The sequence below is a fragment of the Hypanus sabinus genome, chromosome 8, assembly GCF_030144855.1.
Source record: "Hypanus sabinus isolate sHypSab1 chromosome 8, sHypSab1.hap1, whole genome shotgun sequence".
Taxonomy (NCBI): Eukaryota; Metazoa; Chordata; class Chondrichthyes; order Myliobatiformes; family Dasyatidae; genus Hypanus; species Hypanus sabinus.
The window spans coordinates 124365889-124383154 of record NC_082713.1 but is presented as its reverse complement, the minus strand read 5'-3'; the positions used below and the strand labels follow the sequence as shown (position 1 = coordinate 124383154).

General features: G+C 45.0%; 1 protein-coding gene across 2 annotated transcripts in view; it reads left to right on the top strand.

The window, feature by feature from the left end:
• The window catches only part of dgki (diacylglycerol kinase, iota), a 253553-nt gene that overhangs the window by 104724 nt on the left and 131563 nt on the right, over positions 1–17266 (top strand). For both annotated transcript variants that reach the window (XM_059977765.1, XM_059977764.1), the window contains exons 8-10: positions 1191–1307; positions 15195–15269; positions 17027–17122. In XM_059977765.1, coding sequence (XP_059833748.1) covers positions 1191–1307; positions 15195–15269; positions 17027–17122 — 288 coding nt within the window. The remainder of the gene's footprint in view (positions 1–1190; positions 1308–15194; positions 15270–17026; positions 17123–17266) is intronic.

Below are 17266 nucleotides of genomic sequence, written 5' to 3'. Positions count from 1 at the left end.
GGTAATGTATTTAATAGCAGAATACCTAGGGGTTGGTGTGATGCCTTTGAACTTATCATCTTTTGCAAAAGCTTGAGATATAGTACATCTGGACCAGCCAATGGGTCATTGCAATTAAGAATATTGTTACATATAGCGATCACTTAAAGACCGTCTATAAGGGTTGAGTCGTTCATAGGTGGCCTGGTCAATTTAGATTCATGCCTACTGGAGAGATAGAAATGTAGATTGACCATGTGTCTTTCGTACTCAAATATACTCAGTGGCCACATTATTAGGTACACCTACACGTCAATGCAAATATCTAATCAGCCAATCATATGGCAGAAAGTCAATGCATAAAAGCATGCCGACATGGTCAAGAGGTTCAGTGTTGTTCAGACCAGACATCAGAATGAGGAAAAAAATGTGACCTAAGTGACTTTGACCATGGAATGATTGTTGGTGCCAGACGGGGTGGTTTGAGTGTCTCAGAAACTGCTGATCTCCTGGGATTTTCACACACAACAGTCCCTAGAGTTTACAGAAAATGATACAAAAAACAAAAAACATCCAATGAGCAGCAGTTCTGTGGGTGAAAACACCTTGTTAATAAAAAGAGATCAGAGGAGAATGGTCTGACTGCCTCAGGAAGGCGACAGTAACTCAAATAACCAGGCATTACAACAGTGCTGTGCAGAAGAGCATCTCTGAATGTGCATCCCATTGAATCTTGGCTACAGCATTGAACACACACTCAGTGGCCACTTTATTAGATACAGGAGGTATAAAATAGAATAGCCACTGAGTGTATTGTTGGTGGTCTTCCTGCACTATTAAGAAGGCAAATTGAGGGATGCTCCTTTCTGGATGGATATTTATCTGTGTTAAAGTATTTCTGCTGCTTCTCGACACCAGTGATCCGGGATAAAGTGAGACTTCTAATTAATTAGCTGCTGCTCCACAACAAGCACAGAGTCTTGTCTGCCCTAAGGTAAGGAATAATCCTTAGCGGGATAAATACAGGAAATAGTCAGCAGATCAGACAGCATTTCTGGAGAGAGGAAGAGAGTTTCACATTTCAGGTCAGTGACCATTCATCAGAAAAATGAATCTCTGTCAGGTTTTAGTGAATAGTATTTGGGCAAAGGAGAAATGCTTTGCAAAATTATTTACCTAACTTTTGTCTAACTCTTTTTTTCCTCTTTCAGTTTCACAATAAAGTGACATGTTTCATGTTGCATCACATCGAGGAGCCTTGTTCGCTGGGTGTGCATGCGGCTGTCATTGTACCCCCAACATGGATAATAAAGGTGAAAAAACCACAGGTATAAAGCACAGAGCACCCGTCACCTGCCTCATCTCCATTCTCCGTGTTCTCTGTTTGGGGTTCTACATCATTAGGGAGCCTCAATATGAGGTAGGGTTGTCACCATACAAAGTTCAACAGTACCATAACCACACTCCAAAAATATCCTGGTCCAAGCTCACCAAGATATTTAACTGTACTTCACCAGCATGCCATTGTTCTTTTGACTGTTACATGTGGCATTCTGCTTTGGCTGACATGAAAATGTTGAATGTTTCTCTTTAAAGATGAGGAATTTTGGAACTAGTTTTGTCGATGACGGTTGCCTTCTGCATGTCCTTCAATGAAAATGTTTTACAAGCATTTCACTTAAATGAAAGCATGAGCATGGTGAAATAAAATTTTATACAATGCATGGAAAGTTCTGACCCAAGTGATATTGTTACAAATTAGTTTGGTAGGGAATATGTCTGCAGACTCCGTAAATACAGTAGAATATTAACTATTGACTTTGAAAACAGCAGAGGAAAAATGTGCAGAAATAGAAGCAGTATGATATTGGTTCTTATTCAGTTTATTGAACTATTGACACAGTCAGCAATTATTCCCGATCTAATCTTTAACCACATCACAAGCTATGTATTTAAGGGACTTGAAAGGGCTCGCTGATTGCAACAGTCAACTGTTGGCTTTCTGATGAACGCTTGACATTGCCAGCTGCTCGTTGACTACTTTGCTGATGGTATAAACTGTCCATCACCTCCACCATGTCAAGTCACTGTGCCTTTACAGACAACACTGCTAATGCTCTGGTTTGCATCCACTTAAGAAAATTAGAACTAGTTTTCAGCGGTTTCATCAGAGAACTTTCCATTTTCAGAGGTGGACATTTGTCAATGAGTGCATAATACTTAGTTCCACGTACAACTCCTTGGCAAACATGTGTCTGTGTCCACATGCAACAAGACCTAGACAATATTTACCTAGGGAAAAAACATCCAGTTCTGAGTGAGAGGCTTGACCCAAACCATCAGCTGTTGTGTCCGTGGCTGCTGCTCGACCACTGACTTCTTTCAGCACTTTTGTTACAGACTCTAACATTTTGTAACAGATTCCAGCGCTTTGTTACAAATTCCAACATTTCGTCACAGATTCTAGCACTTTGTTACAGATTCCAGTGTTTCATCTCAGATTCCAGTGTTTCATTACAGATTCCAGTGTTTCATTACAGATTCCAGTGTTTCGTTACAGATTCCAGTGTTTCGTTACAGATTCCAGTGTTTCGTTACAGATTCCGGTGTTTCGTTACAGATTCCAGTTTCTCGTTACAGATTCCAGTTTCTCGTTACAGATTCTAGCATTTCATTACAGATTCCAGTGTTTCATTACAGATTCCAGCGTTTCGTTACAGATTCCAGTGTTTCGTTACAGATTCCAGTTTCTTGTTACAGATTCTAGCATTTCGTTACAGATTCTAGCATTTCATTACAGATTCCAGTGTTTTGTTACAGATTCCAGCGTTTTGTTACAGATTCCAGCGTTTTGTTACAGATTCCAGCATTTCAATACAGATTCCAGCATTTCTTTACAGATTCCAATGTTTTGTTACAGATGCCAGCGTTTTTTTACAGATTCCAATATCTACAGTTGCATTTGTCAATGTTAAGGCAGGTCCTGAAGCTGGTAAGTGGCAAACTGCACACATATCCCAAAAGTGCCAGGAATGACCATCTCTAACAATGATGATGTTACAATTTCTCAGTTCTCCACCATCAACATCCTATTGACTAGTACGCTAATTAGACCAACCACGTAACTGCAGTGGCTACAAGAGCTGAGCCAGAACCAAGCGACTTATTCCTTGTCTCCTTGAAGCCTTTTCGTCTTTCACAAAGGTACATCAGAAGTGTAATAAACTACATTCTGCTTGAATGGATAAGTGTAGCTTAAAAAGTCCCCTGATGCCTCAGCATCAAGCAGGACAAGACAGGCCACTATTCAAAACACTCACCATCTCCTCTACTGAAACATAGTGACCACATTGAGGTGACTCACCCCAGCTAATCTGATAGGACCTCCCAAACCTGTGAACCCTAACACCCAGAGGGACAAGGGCTTCAGGCTCTTGAGGAACCCTACAGAACATGGATTCCACACCCAGGTCTCACACAATCCTGTCTGGGGAATGCACTTCACCATCACAGGGACTGAATCTCTGCCAACAACTGCAAAAAGATATAACTGGCCACCACCCTTTCAAGGGCAATTAAACTTCGGCATTAGATTCTTATCCTGCCTAATGTCACATTTTGGAACAAAGTTTTAAAATCACTCAATCAACATTTGATGGCTCTGGGCCTAGACTGACTAGAATTCAGAACAAAGATGAAGGATCTCATTGAAACCTATTGAATGTTGAAAGGCCTAGATAGAGTGGATGCAGGGGGAGTCGTAAGACCAGAGGGCACAACCTCAGAATAGAGGGACATCCCATTTAGAATGAAGATAAGGAGGAATGTCTTTATCTAGAGGGTGGTGAATCTGTAATTCGTTGCCACAGGCACCTGTGCAGACCAGGTCATTGAGTGTATTTAAGGTGGAGGTTGATTGATGCTTGATAAGTCAGGGCCCGAAAGGTTATGGGGCGAAGGCATGGGAATCGGGTTGAGAGGAAAATGGATCACCTATGATCAAATGGTGGAGCAGACTCGATGGGCCCAATGGCCAAATTCTGCTCAAATATCTTATGATCTTATTAAGGGGGGCCTACCGTTAATTCCTGGGTTAGTAACAGAGCATTACCTCACAATTGTGCACTGTCACACTTTCAGTAACAGGGGCATTACTGAAACCATACTGAGACCATTCTTCAGGACTCTTTAACATTTAATTCTAATTGGTAAGGTCGTAGCTGTCAGCTTGGCAGAATTGTTGGGCCGCTCAGCATGAGAGGGCATGACCTGTTTTTGCATTGATGCCTGGACTCATTCAGTCCCATGTTCGTCACTCGTAATGCAGTGACCCCGACCTCGGGACTGTTCTCTGTCAGGTTCATTGTGACATCAGGTGAGGCGACTGAGCCAAAGCAGAATACTTAATGCTCAGACCCCGGTAGATTGTAAAAAAAATGAGACAGAAGTGGGAGGAGACCATTTGGCCCTTTGTAGCTGCTCTCCCCATTCAGTAAAGTCGTGGCTAATCCAAAGCACAAGCCTGTGTCTCTCGATTTCTTAAATATCTATCAATCTACAATGTACTCAGTGAGGGTCCACAGCCTGTTATGTAGAGAATTTCTGAAATTCTCCACCTTCAAGGTGAGGGAATTTCTTCCCATCTCTGGCCTGGAGGGTTGACCTTTATTTTGAGATGTGCCCTTTCGACCCCCCCCCACACCTCAGCCGGGGGGGGGGCTGCCTCCTTGCACCTACTCTGTCTCAGTGAGATCACCTCCCACTCTTCACGTTCTTAACAGTACGCACCTAATCTGCCCAGTCTCTCCTGACTGGACAGTTACACAGTTGTTTAAATACAGCTTAAATATGACATTATACAGAGGGCATAACATTAATCTACAACGGGGTTGGAACGTAATACATTTGTGATCCAAAGGTATTTCAGAAGTCAAGAATGAGGCGGAAAAGTTTTTTTGCAACTGATCATTTAATTAAGTGTTACAAGAATGGAAAATGAATAAGAAGAAGGAGCTGAAAGAGCAAAGAAAGGACAAAGGGATAAACAATTGTTGTCATTTTATACTCGGACTAGAGATAACAAGACTTGCAGGGATCACAGTTCAGCCAGACTCATGTGGCACAACACCTGCAACTGGAAATTAAGAAGTACAAAATACAAAAGCAACTGTACCGTAATTACTGGAAAATTCACTGAGCAGTTACGTGTATATAGGTTTATATATTTTTTTAAAAAAAAACAAGCTTAGGTAGGTTAAATTACAAGAAAAATAACAATTCTACAATCCAATGTAACAACTGTAGTGGGCTCTTCCTCTGGCACCTCCCATCACCCCTGGTAACTGTGTTTAAAACCAGGGTTCAAAAAATACATTAAATATACACCCAGTGGCTATTTGCTGAGGTACACCCTGTACCTAATAAAGCAGCCACTGAGTGTATGTTGTGATCTTCTGCGGCTGTAGCCCATCCACTTCAAGGTTCAACGTGTTGTGCGTTCAGAGCTGCTGTTCTGCACACCACTGTTGTAACATGTGGTTATTTGAATTACTGTCAGCTTCCTGTCAACTTGAACTAGTCTAGCCATTCTCCTCTGACCCCTCTCGTTAGCAAGGCATTTTTGCCCAAAGGACTGCTGCTCACTGGAAGACAAATGAGAAAATCTGCAGATGCTAGAAGTCCAGAGAAACACACACAAAATGCTGGAGGAGCTCAGCAGGCCAGGCAGCATCTACGGAAAAGAGTAAACAGTCGATGCTTTAGACTGAAACCCTTCATTAGGACTGGGAAAGAAATGAGAAGTCAGAGCAAGAAGGTGGAGGGAGGTGAGGAAGAAGTACAAGGTGGTAGGTGATAGGTAAAACCGGGAAAAGGGAGGGGTGAAGTAAAGAGCTGGGAAGTCGATTGGTGAAAGAGACACAGGACTGGAGAAGGGGGATTCTGATAGGAAAGGGCAGAAGGCCATGGAAGAAAGGGACGGGGGAGGAGCACCAGAGGGAGGTGGTGGGCAGGTAAGGAGATAAGGGGAGAGAGGGAATGGTGAAGGTGGGGGGGGGGGGGGGTCCATTACCGGAAATTCAAGAAATCGATGTTCATGCCGTCAGGTTGGAGGCTACCCAGACGCAATATAAGGTGGTGTTCCTCCAACCTGAGTGTGGCCTCATCTCAGCAGTAGAGGAGGATATGGACTGACGTGTCGGAGCAGGCCAATCACCCCCTCCTTACCAGAAATAGAGTTCCTCTTGTCCTCATCTACCACCTCACCATATCCAGCACATAATTCTCTGTAAGTTCCGCCATCTCCAACGGTATCCCATCACCAAGCACAACTTTTCCTCCATTCTACTTCCTGCTTTTCACAGGGATCGCTCTATATGTGATTCCCTTGTCTATTTGTAACCCCCCCCCCCCAGCCCTTAACCTTGCAAGCAGAGCAAGTGCTACATCTGCCCCTACACCTTCTTCACTACTATTCAGGCCCCAAACAGTCCTTCCAGGTGAGGCAACACTTCACCTACGTGTCTGTTGGGGTCATCTCCTGTATCCGGTGCTCCTGGTGTGCCCTCCTGTACATCGATGAGACCTAACGCAGACTGGGAGACCACTTCACTGAGCCCCTTCAATCCATCCACCAGAAAAGACAGGATCTCCTGGTGGCCACCCATTTCAATTTCTCTTCCCATTCAGACATGGCCTCCTGAGCTGCCACAGTGAGGCCACACTCGGGTTGGAGAAGTAGCACCTTATATTCCGTCTGGGTAGTTTCCAAACTGATGGCATGAACATTGAATTTGCAAACTGCCAGTAATTGCACCCCCCTCCCCTCACCATTCCCCATGCCCATTTAATCCCTCTCTCACCTCATCTCCTTACCTGCCAATCAACTTCCTCTGGTGCTCCTCCCCCTTCCCTTTCTTCCATGGCCTCCTGTCCTATGCTATCAGATTCCCCTTTCTCTATCCCTTTATCTCTTTCCAGCTCTTTACTTCACCCCTCCCCTATCCCTGTTTCACCTATCACCTACCACCTTGTACTTCTTCCTCCCCTCCCTCCACACCTTCTTACTCTGACTTCTCATCTCTTTTCCTAGTCCTGATGAAGGGTCTCAGCCCAAAATGTCGACTGTTTACTCTTTTCCATAGATGCTGCCTGCTCTGCCAAGTTCCTCCAGCATTTTAAGTGTGTTGGTGCTTACTGGATGTGTTTTTGTTTCTCACGCCATTCTCTTCAATCTCCAGAGAGCAATGTGCATGAAATTCCCAGGAGGTCGGCAATTTCTCAGATACTCAAACCACCCCATCTGGCACCAACTGTGAAAGTCTCTCAGATCACATTTCCACCCCGTTCTGATATTTGGGCTGAACAACAACTGAACTACTTGACCATGTTTGCATGCTTTTATGCATTGAGTTGCTGCCACGTGATTAGCTGGTTTGATATTAGCATTAACGAGGTGTATAGGTTACCTAATAAAGTGGTCAATAAGTGTATATTCCCAGAGACTTGATCAAGATTATAAGTAGTATTTGATTGAATGTTAGTCGTTATTATTAGGAACTGGTGAAAAGTAAGGATCAATGATTTTCTAAACCTTGTCCATCGCTCCTAATCATTTTATGTTCAGTCTACACCAGATATCTTTGTGTAGTTGACTCTATTTATTGTACAGTGCTCATTTTGACTTTTGCCAGACATTTTAATTTTGATTCCTGTTCCTATTCTGACATGTCAAAACATGGCCTCCTCTTGTGCTAAGATAAGGCTATCCTTAGGGTGGGTGAGCAACACTTTATGTTCCATCTGGGTAGCCACCAAACTGATGGCATGAATATTGATTTCTTCTGGTGAATAAATCTCCCCCAGCCCCCTTCCTCTATTCCCTACTGTGACCCTTTTACGTTATATGTCAATGATTTGAATGACGGAATAGATGGCTTTGCGGCCAAGTTTGCAGACGATACAAAGATAGGTGGAGGGACCGGTAGTGCTGAGGAAGCAGAAAGTCTGCAGGACTTAGACTGACTAGGAAAATGGACAAAGAAGTGGCAGGTGGAATATGGTGTTGGGAAGTGTATTGCCATGCTCTTTGGTAGAAAAATAAAAGCATCGATTATTTTCTAAATGAGAAAACACAAAAATCTGAGGTGAAAAGGGACTTAGGAGTCCTCATGCAGGATTCCCTGAAGGTTGATTTGCAGATTGAGTTGACAGTGAGGAAGGCAGATGCAATATTAGCATTCATTTTGAGAGGACTAGTATATAAAAGCAAGGATCTAATATGGAGACTTTACAAGGCCTCACTTGGAGTATTGTAAACATTTTGGGCCCCTTGTCTAAAAAAGGTTGTGCTGACATTGGAGAGGGTTCAAAAGAGGCTTACGAAAATGATTCCGGGATTGAGGAGTGTTTGATGACTTTGGGCCTGTATTCACAGGAATTCAGAAGAATAAGGAGGAATCCCATTTAAACCTATTGAATGTTGAGAAGCTTCAACAGCAGGGATGAGGAGAGGATAATTCTCATGCTGAGGGAGTCTAAGACCAGAGGACACAGCCTCACAATAGAGGGATGTCCATTTAGAACGAAGATGATGAATTTCTTCAGCCAGAGGGTGGTGATTCTGTGGGATTCTGGCAGTAATGGATGCCAAGCAATTGGTAGTTAAGACAGAGGCTGATTGATTCTTGATTAGTCAGGACATAAAGGGATACGAGGAGAAGGCAGGATATTGGGGCTGAGAGGGAAATGGATCAGCCATGATGAAATGGTGGAGGAGACTCGATGGGCCAAATGGCCAAACTCTGCTGCTATATTTTATGGTATTATGGTATGGTGTTGGCGTGTGGCCTAGTGGGCAAGGCATCAGACTAGTAACCTGAAGGTCACTGGTTCGAGTCTCAGCTGAGGGAGCATGTTTGTGTCCTTGAGCAAGGCACTCAACAACACATTGCTCTGGTGCCAAGCTGCATGGGTCCTAGTGCCCTTCCCTTGGACAACATCGGTGGCGTGGAGAGGGGAAGGCCTGCAGCTTGGGCAACTGCCGGTCTCCCATACAACCCTGCCCAGGCCTGTGCCCTGGAAACTCCAGGCGCAGATCCATCGTCTCTGGAGACCGACGGATGCCACCACATTATGCTACTCAAAATGCTTGAGGAACTCAGCAAGTCGGGCAGCATCTAGAGAGGGGAATAAAGAATCGAGGTTTCGGGCTGAGACCTTTCATCAGAACTGGAAAAGAAACTGAAATAAGCCAGGATAAGAAGTTGGAGATGGAGGAAAGTTGGAGGAGCAACACATCATATTCCATCCAGATCACCTCCAAACTGATGGCATGAACATTACTTTCACTAACTTCTGATAATTACCCCCCCCCCCGCTTCTTCCATTCCCCTTTTTGGTTACCCAGTCACCCCTACTCATCTCCTCCCTCTGGTTCCCCTCCTCCTCTTTATTCCATGGTCCGCTGTCCTCTCCTTTCAAATTCCTTCCCTTTCAGCCCCTTTCTTCTCAAGCCTATCACCTCCCAGCTTCCTACTACATTTCTCCTCCCTTGCCATTTCCCTTCCCCCTCACATGGTCTTGCCTATCACCTATCAGCTTGGACTCCTCCCCCTCTTCCCACCTTCTTATTCAGATTTATGCCCCCTTCCTTTCCAGTCCCGATGAAGGGCCTCAGCTCAAAATGTCAACTCTTTATTCCCTTCCAAAGATGCTGCCTGGCTTCCTCTAGCATTTTGTGTGTGTTACTCAAGCTTCAGTAAGATAGAATAAAAATTGCTCACAACAGCTGCTCTTCTTGGTTTGAGGAACACGGCATTTCTGGTAACAGTGACAGGCCTAGCAGAAGGAATAAAAGTCACAAAACTGGAGGTCTAAAATGGAAACTGAAAGGTGCTGGAGACACTCAATTTGAGGCAGCATTTGTGGAGAGAGGAGCAGTTAACATTTTGGCCCATCGTCTGACGAAGGATAATTAACTGTTTATCTTTCTGCAGGTACTGTCTGACCCTTCCTGGGTGTTTTCAACATTTTTCTGTTTCATCAGGGGAAGGACTGACCAATTCTGTATCTTAAAGCCGCAGGTTAATCCCATGGGTTGTGAGTATTGAAAGGCACGGCAAAGATGGCTCCATTGGCAACAGCTGTGCTTACAAGAATGTGTCAGCACTTGCTGAGCAATAATTCTGTCCAATGAAGAATCTTGTTTGGGAATTCTCAGGCAAATGCTGTGTTTACAATCTATGTTATATTCAGAATACCATCAAAATAATTACCCACCTTTGTGTTGATAAAGCATAGAAGTCTTCAAGTCAGTGACCTGCTCAGCTCAAATAACGTGGTTGTCATCTGCACACCTTACCATCTGATCCACTATTAGAATGCAGCATTGGGGCCAAGTAACACACACAAAACACTAGAGGAACTCAGCAGGTCAGGCAACATCTGTGGAAGGGAATAAACTGTCGACATCTTAAACCAAGCCCTCCAGGTCCTGATGTAGGATCTTGGCCCAAAACATTAACTGTGTATTCCTCCCCATAGAAGTTGCCTGGCCTGCTGAGTTCCTCCAATGTTTTGTGTGTGCTACTCTGGATATGCAGCATCTGCAGAATCTCTTTGGGACCAGGCATCTTCCCTAACCTGAGCGAGCAACGAAGTATATAACTTCGTGGCTTTACTTGGTGGTGGTGAGTCACCGCAGCAGGACTGGGCATTGGGACACGAATGCAAAGCGCTGAGAGCAGACAGCCAAAGTTTGGCAGTGACTTTACAAAGAGTGGTGATAATGAACATGTTGCTCCACAGCAAACTCTCAGCCATCTTCCCAGCCGTAGTGAGTGCAAATTAATGCGTGCTCACATCAGACAACGCTGGAAAGGGAAGCAACAAGCGTTTTCCTTTCCGCTGCAATGTTTCACCTCCAAGTTGAGAATTCACTTCTCATTATTTAACAGGCTTGTCTGAAATGAAGCTTGGAGTAAGCCAACCAGATTCACGTGATGCTGTCCTTGTGGACATCCTGCTGATGACTGGTAAAGGACTGAGTAGCTAAAATATGTTCAAGGGGAAGGCTAGTATTTTATCAGGGTGACCGTAAACACATCAAATCCTACAAATACACTCTCACCTTTACATCCCCAATCCTGTCACACTATGATAGAATTACATCGCATGGTAACAGACCCAATGGCTTACTGAGCCCAGACTGAACATCAACCTGCTGTCTATTGTCTCCCATATTCGGATTCATGGCCCCTGTTCTATCAGTCACCCACACTCTCAGGGCAATATACAGTACTTAGTGACTTGATGTCATTTGTGATGTGGGAGCAAACAGGAGCTCCCAGGATGGGAAGCCCGTACAGCCATGAGAACATGCAAACTCCACACAGACAGTATCTGAAACCAGGACTTGTCCTGAAAGACAACCCCCCCCCCCCCCACCCAGATTGTTGCTCCTTGGACATGGAGTATGGTACATTTGTAGAAGCTGCAGCTTGGATGGGCCCTGCTGACAGCCCTACCACCCACTTCCATCAGCCTCCTCTGGGAAGGAGGCCAGAACTCTGCCCCCCACCCCCCTCCACTCATTCCCAGCCATGCCAGAAGCCTGGAGGGATGACCACAGCAGAACGTTTTACCTCAGCCATGATGGTATAACTGCCATCCTGCACAGAGGCCAGAGTCCATATGGTGCCAAAGCTTAGCCCATTTGGTGAAATAAGCTCCTATTCATATCTGCTCTACCTCTTTCCCTTAGTCCACTGTCCTCTCCTATCAGGTTCCTCCTTCGGCCCTTTTTTTCCACCTATCACCTCCCAGCTTCTTGCTTCATCCTCTTCCCCCAGCACCCTTCTTCCTCCCCACCTATCAATTGCCAGTTTGTAGCACCCCCCCATCCTCTTATTCTAGCTTCTGCCCCTTTCCTTTCTAGTCCTGTTGAAGGGTTTCAAGCTGAAACAGCGACTGTTCCTTTCCCTCCATAGATGCTGCCTGACCTGCTGAGTTACTCCAGCATTTTGTGTGTGTTGATCAGAGAACCTGAAGGATCATTTCCAATGACATGGGTACAGGGTTTCTCTCACATGTCAGCTATACAACTGCAAAGCTGTCTGCCAGGACTGGCCTTGAGTGAGGCTTGTAAATGCTACATTGTGCACCACTGCACATAGAGTGTTGTATTTCTCCTCCTCCCCTTTCCAGTCCCATTTCCACTTTCCCTGAGATCCCTCTGCATCTTACTTTCCTTTTCAGCCTGCTGTGTGGGGCTGAATCGTAAGCCATATCAAATATGCTGCCCTTGGTGCCATCTTCTGGCTAAGATGGCACTGATCTGCGGTGTCCTCTGGGAAGGAGGCCGAAACTGTGCACCCCCCCCCCCCCCATCCTACTCCACGTGGCTCACACTTAGTCATCATTTAGGTTGTAGGGATGGTTTTTGGGGACAGGGAGGGGGGGTTAGTGGTCAGGCTAAGGTTTAAGAACAGGGATATGGGGATTAGAAGTCAGGCCTCTGCTTTGCCCTCTCCACATTCAAAGTCCAGTGATGTGAACGGGTAATGAAGAGTATCCAGACTCTAGGTCTTCACTCTGTGCTCAAAGGCCCATGACAAGGACATCCGTGGATGTTGAGCTGTCCCGGTTTGTTGAGTCCTGGGTTCGAATATCTGTACGAGCAAAAGGCATGAGGGCCAGAGAATTGGAGTGCCCAGAGATCGGGGTCCTGTTATTGGCTAGTCCAGGGGTCAAAACTGAAAACCAATGCCCTAGTTCAGTCGGGAGTCTAGAGGTTGAAGTCCAATGGCCAAAGCCTGGAGTTGGAGGCCTGAGGCCTGTCCTGGAGTTGGTGGACTGCTCATATGGGTGGGTGGGAGGGAGGAAAGAGGTTCATTTTGCTGTTGTTGTTTCATTTCTTGTTGTGTTCTCTGTTGTTCTGCTGAGGCTTGTGGGCATGCTACGTTGGCGCTAGAATGTGTGATGACGCTTGCTGGATGCCCCAAGCACATCCTTAAATGTGTGGGTTGTTAACGCAGACAACTGCACGTTTAGATGTGCACGCAATAAATAAATCTGAATCTGATCAGTACAGATTTGAGTGTCACGTAAAAAAAATCTATGCTGACAGCCCTCGATTAATCCGTGCCATTCAAAACGAGGATTACTGTCATTCCTCTGAATGGATTCCATTAACATGCCCAGCACTGTTGTTGGGCTCTCTCACCAGTGGTTCTCATTCCTCCAACATAATACCTGCAACAATCCACCGGTGAGTGCCACTCTTTCCTACCTTATGCCCTGAGATGCATTTCAAACATCTCTGGCAGATTTATCTATTTTTAAAGATGTTACTTCGCTCACTCTTGTTTATTGCGTTCCATTATTTTACAATCCCCCTCCTTTCTGCAAGGTGTAAGTGCAGTGGAACACTGTCTACTTGTCTAGATGAGGTAGTTCTGATAGCTTTCCAGAAGTTTGACGCCACCCAGGGCAAAGCAGTCCCCTTCACTTGCACCACACTCACCTCCTGGAAAATTCACCTCCTCCTCCACTGGTTGGTTACAGTGTGCACCATCTACAAAATGCACCTCACTTATTCACCCAGACTGCTCCCAAAGCCATGAACTATAAATACAAGACATTCTATGACAAGGGAACACCGCCACTACTGTGTTCTCCCATCTACCCCAGGCTACTTATCTACGTCAGGCTGCTGTTTATTGATGATAGCTCAGTGTTCAACACCATCATCCCCTCAGCGCTAATCAATAACCTAGGCCTCAGCACTTCCCTTTGCAACAGGTTCATCGTTGAGAGACCACAGTCGGTGTGGATTGCAAGTAGCATCGTCTCCTTGCTGACGATCAACAGTTCAAAGATGAGTGTTCAGCCCACTACTCTACTCCCCCTTCACTTATGACCGTGTAGCTAGGCATAGCTCAAACAACATCTATAAATTCACTGATGACCCGACTGTTGTTGGCAGAATCTCAGATGATCAATAGGTGGTGCTTCAAGAAGGAAGCATGAACCATGGAAGACTCTCAACATCTCATTGCTACCATCAGAGACCAGGTACAGGAGCCTGAAGAAGTACACTCAATGTTTTAGGAACAGCTTCTTCCTCTGCCAACAGCCCGTGAACACTACCTCACTATTTTGCTCTCTTTTTGCATTATTTGTTTAATATTTATAGGCTCTTATTGTAATTTATAGCAATTTTTATGTTTTGCACCGAAATGCTGCCACAAAACAACAAATTTCACAACATATGTCAGTGATAATAAGACTCATTCTGATTCTGAAGTCACATGCCATCCTGTCTTGGAAAATATGTCAGAATCAGAATCAGGTTTAATGTCGCCAGCATATGTCGTGAAATTTGTTGTTTTGCAGCAGCTGCACAGTGCATTACATAATATAAACTATACTAAGAAATATATTTTTAAAAATTAATGAATGCTGCAATAAGAGAGCAAAAGAAACAGTGAGGGAGTGTTCATGGGTTCATTGTCCATTCAGTAATCTGATGGTGGAGGAGAAGCTGTTCCTAAAACTTTGAGTGTGTGGCTTCAGGCTCCAGAACCTCCTCTTGGATGGTAGTGATGAGAAGAGAGAGAGTATGTACTAGGTGGTGGTGAGACCTTCAGTCTTTCAACGTCTTTGGATCTAAATCCAGGAGCACCCTCACCAACATCACGTGGAGTCACTATCATTAGAAGAGCTGTATTGTTTAGAGATAGATCACTGCCACCTTCTCAAGGACAATTTATGGCAGATGATCAGTGCTGTCTTAGTTCCATAATGTAGTAAAGAGTAATAGACCAGCTGCTGCAACACAAACAAAATATGGTGGCAACTGGTGATGATAAGCACTGAGAACTACAAAGAGCCCTGTACCAAGGACAGTATAAATGTAGGAAGATTGCTTGCAGAAACCTTGTGAAAAATTTATGCAATTAAACCAAAGAAGGCTAGTTGTCCTTTTCAGCAGAATGTAACTGGTAGAACTATCTGAAACGTTGTGGTTTATCATTACCGTTACAATGCTGACAAGAGGGATAAAGTACCAGGGAGATCCGGGGACATATGATGACAGGAAACGGGCTTTCACTCCGTGCTTTATTCAGAGGGTACTGAGCGCACTGTCAGGAGGCAGCAATAAGCATTTATGGTGACATCCTGTTTTTGACTTTCTCATCGTTGCCTCTGCACAGAACTCATTCAAGTCTTCAAGTAGAAGGAAAAAGAGGACATCACTGAAGAGAAAAAGCAGCAGGAAAGGAGCGGACGTGAGTCAGGATGAAGACATGGTTTATCTATAATTGCAGAGACAGGCACCCTGAGGGAACGATCAGCGTTACGACCATTTTAATTTTCCCTTATTTGTGCTGCGTGGTTGCTATGGTGACAGCTATATTTCTGAGGCTGTTTAGTTTGTCACCAGAAACACATACAGCCGCGAAACCTAGAAATACAGAGCCCAGTACAATCGACAAACATTAATCCGCTGGTTACGGATTTCAGTAAGATGACCATTCCAGTAAGGAAGAGATAAACCAATAAACTGTTGGTCACCAATCCCGACCATAGCAGGGAGGTTAGTTGACCTTGCTAGCGGATAACAGTTATTCACCTTGGAATTCCTGTGTTTCCTGGGAAGTGTTGCTCCCGGTCTAATTAAACGCAGGGGTTTAGCGTGACATTCCAATGGGTAGACTTTAGATGATTTTATCACTTTTAATAACTTCAATTTCAGATATTAAATTGTTTGTCACTGCGGTCGATTAACATAGAAATCACCAGCTAACAAACTCAAAACACCGAGGAATTACGCCACTCTAACTTCTGTAACTTCGACAGGAGCCTGGCAGGGAGTGTATCTGAGCTGTGAACAGTGGCTTCAGCCAGAGTTATAGAAACAAAAGAGGAGAAGCAGGAAGAACTTTCAGTCCCCGAGAAAAAAACACAACGATGTTCTTTATAGAATTGGACACTTGATCAGCAAGCATTAGATCAATCTCCTTTAATCTGTTGCATGTGTTAACACTGATTGGTGGCTACCCCCTACACAAAACTGATACGGGACTACTGGTGTAGATCTCCACATAATCAGGTGCAGAGTTGAATTTGCATTGGGGCATGTCTGGACCTCTATTGGTTGCATCAGTGTCCCAGCCTCTGCTGTGTTGTGTGGGATCTCAAAGGTTCATTTATTATCAAAGTATACGACTCTGAAATTCAATCTTCTTGGTAGCCGTGAAACCAAGACAGAAAGGAAAGGGCAGTTCAGTTATCAACTCCCAAATCCCACCTCCCTACAAAAAAAAGTGCAAAAATGGAACAGGCACATCAACCCCCAAATTCTCCAAATCTGCTCCAGATCCTAGTGCAACTTAGCACCAGTGTCACCCGAAGTTAAGGCATTTGAAACCCACCATACAAACGAGATGCACTTCAGGGTTAGCCAGTTTGATTCCTGACTCTACAGGCACCAAGCTCCCAGCCTCCTCCCCCCACTCTAGCTGATCTGGTTACTACTTTTAGACAAAGGAACGACTGCTGTGGAACATCTCCAGTGGAACTTGCAAACCAATCTTTGAGGACCCAGGTAGCCATGGAGTGCATGTTGGATAAGGGTAGAGTCAGGCTTGGCTGCGGCAAGTGCCCCCCTCTGCCTTGGCGATGTAATGTGTCACACACTGTCAAGGCTGGTACCTGGGAAACTCCAGACCTGTACTACTTGTACACTGTAAAATGAGGGGGAACCTCTCTGAGTCAGTGGGAGGGGTGGGGGACGGTGTTTAGGGAGAGTTGGAGGGAGCACAAAGGAATGATAAGGAGGTCTGGGTATGTCCACTTTTTGTTACAGAGAGGGATCAAGGGGAAGCCCCTCAAGGTTTCACTTTAATCGTTGACAGTGTGCGCAGCATGTTTGCCTCCTTGCGCACGTGGCAGCTGGACGATCGGTTTTGTTACCCGGGTGGGGCTGGAAGGGTGCCAGCTTGGTGGCATGGACCTCACTAATGCCCTGACCTCTGCCTTTCAGGAAAGCAAGTGGAAGCCATTCATCATCAAGCCCATTCTGTCACCCTTGATGAAGCCACTTCTGGTGTTTGTAAATCCAAAGAGTGGTGGAAACCAGGTTGGTGGAGAAGGGAGGGAGAAAGGGAACCTTGCGCCCATCACCTCACTTGTTAACCCAATACGCAAACTCTGCACTGCCTTTTTAGCATGCATCATGTGGGCTTGGGTGACCACTTCACTGAGCACCTTCACTCCATCCAAG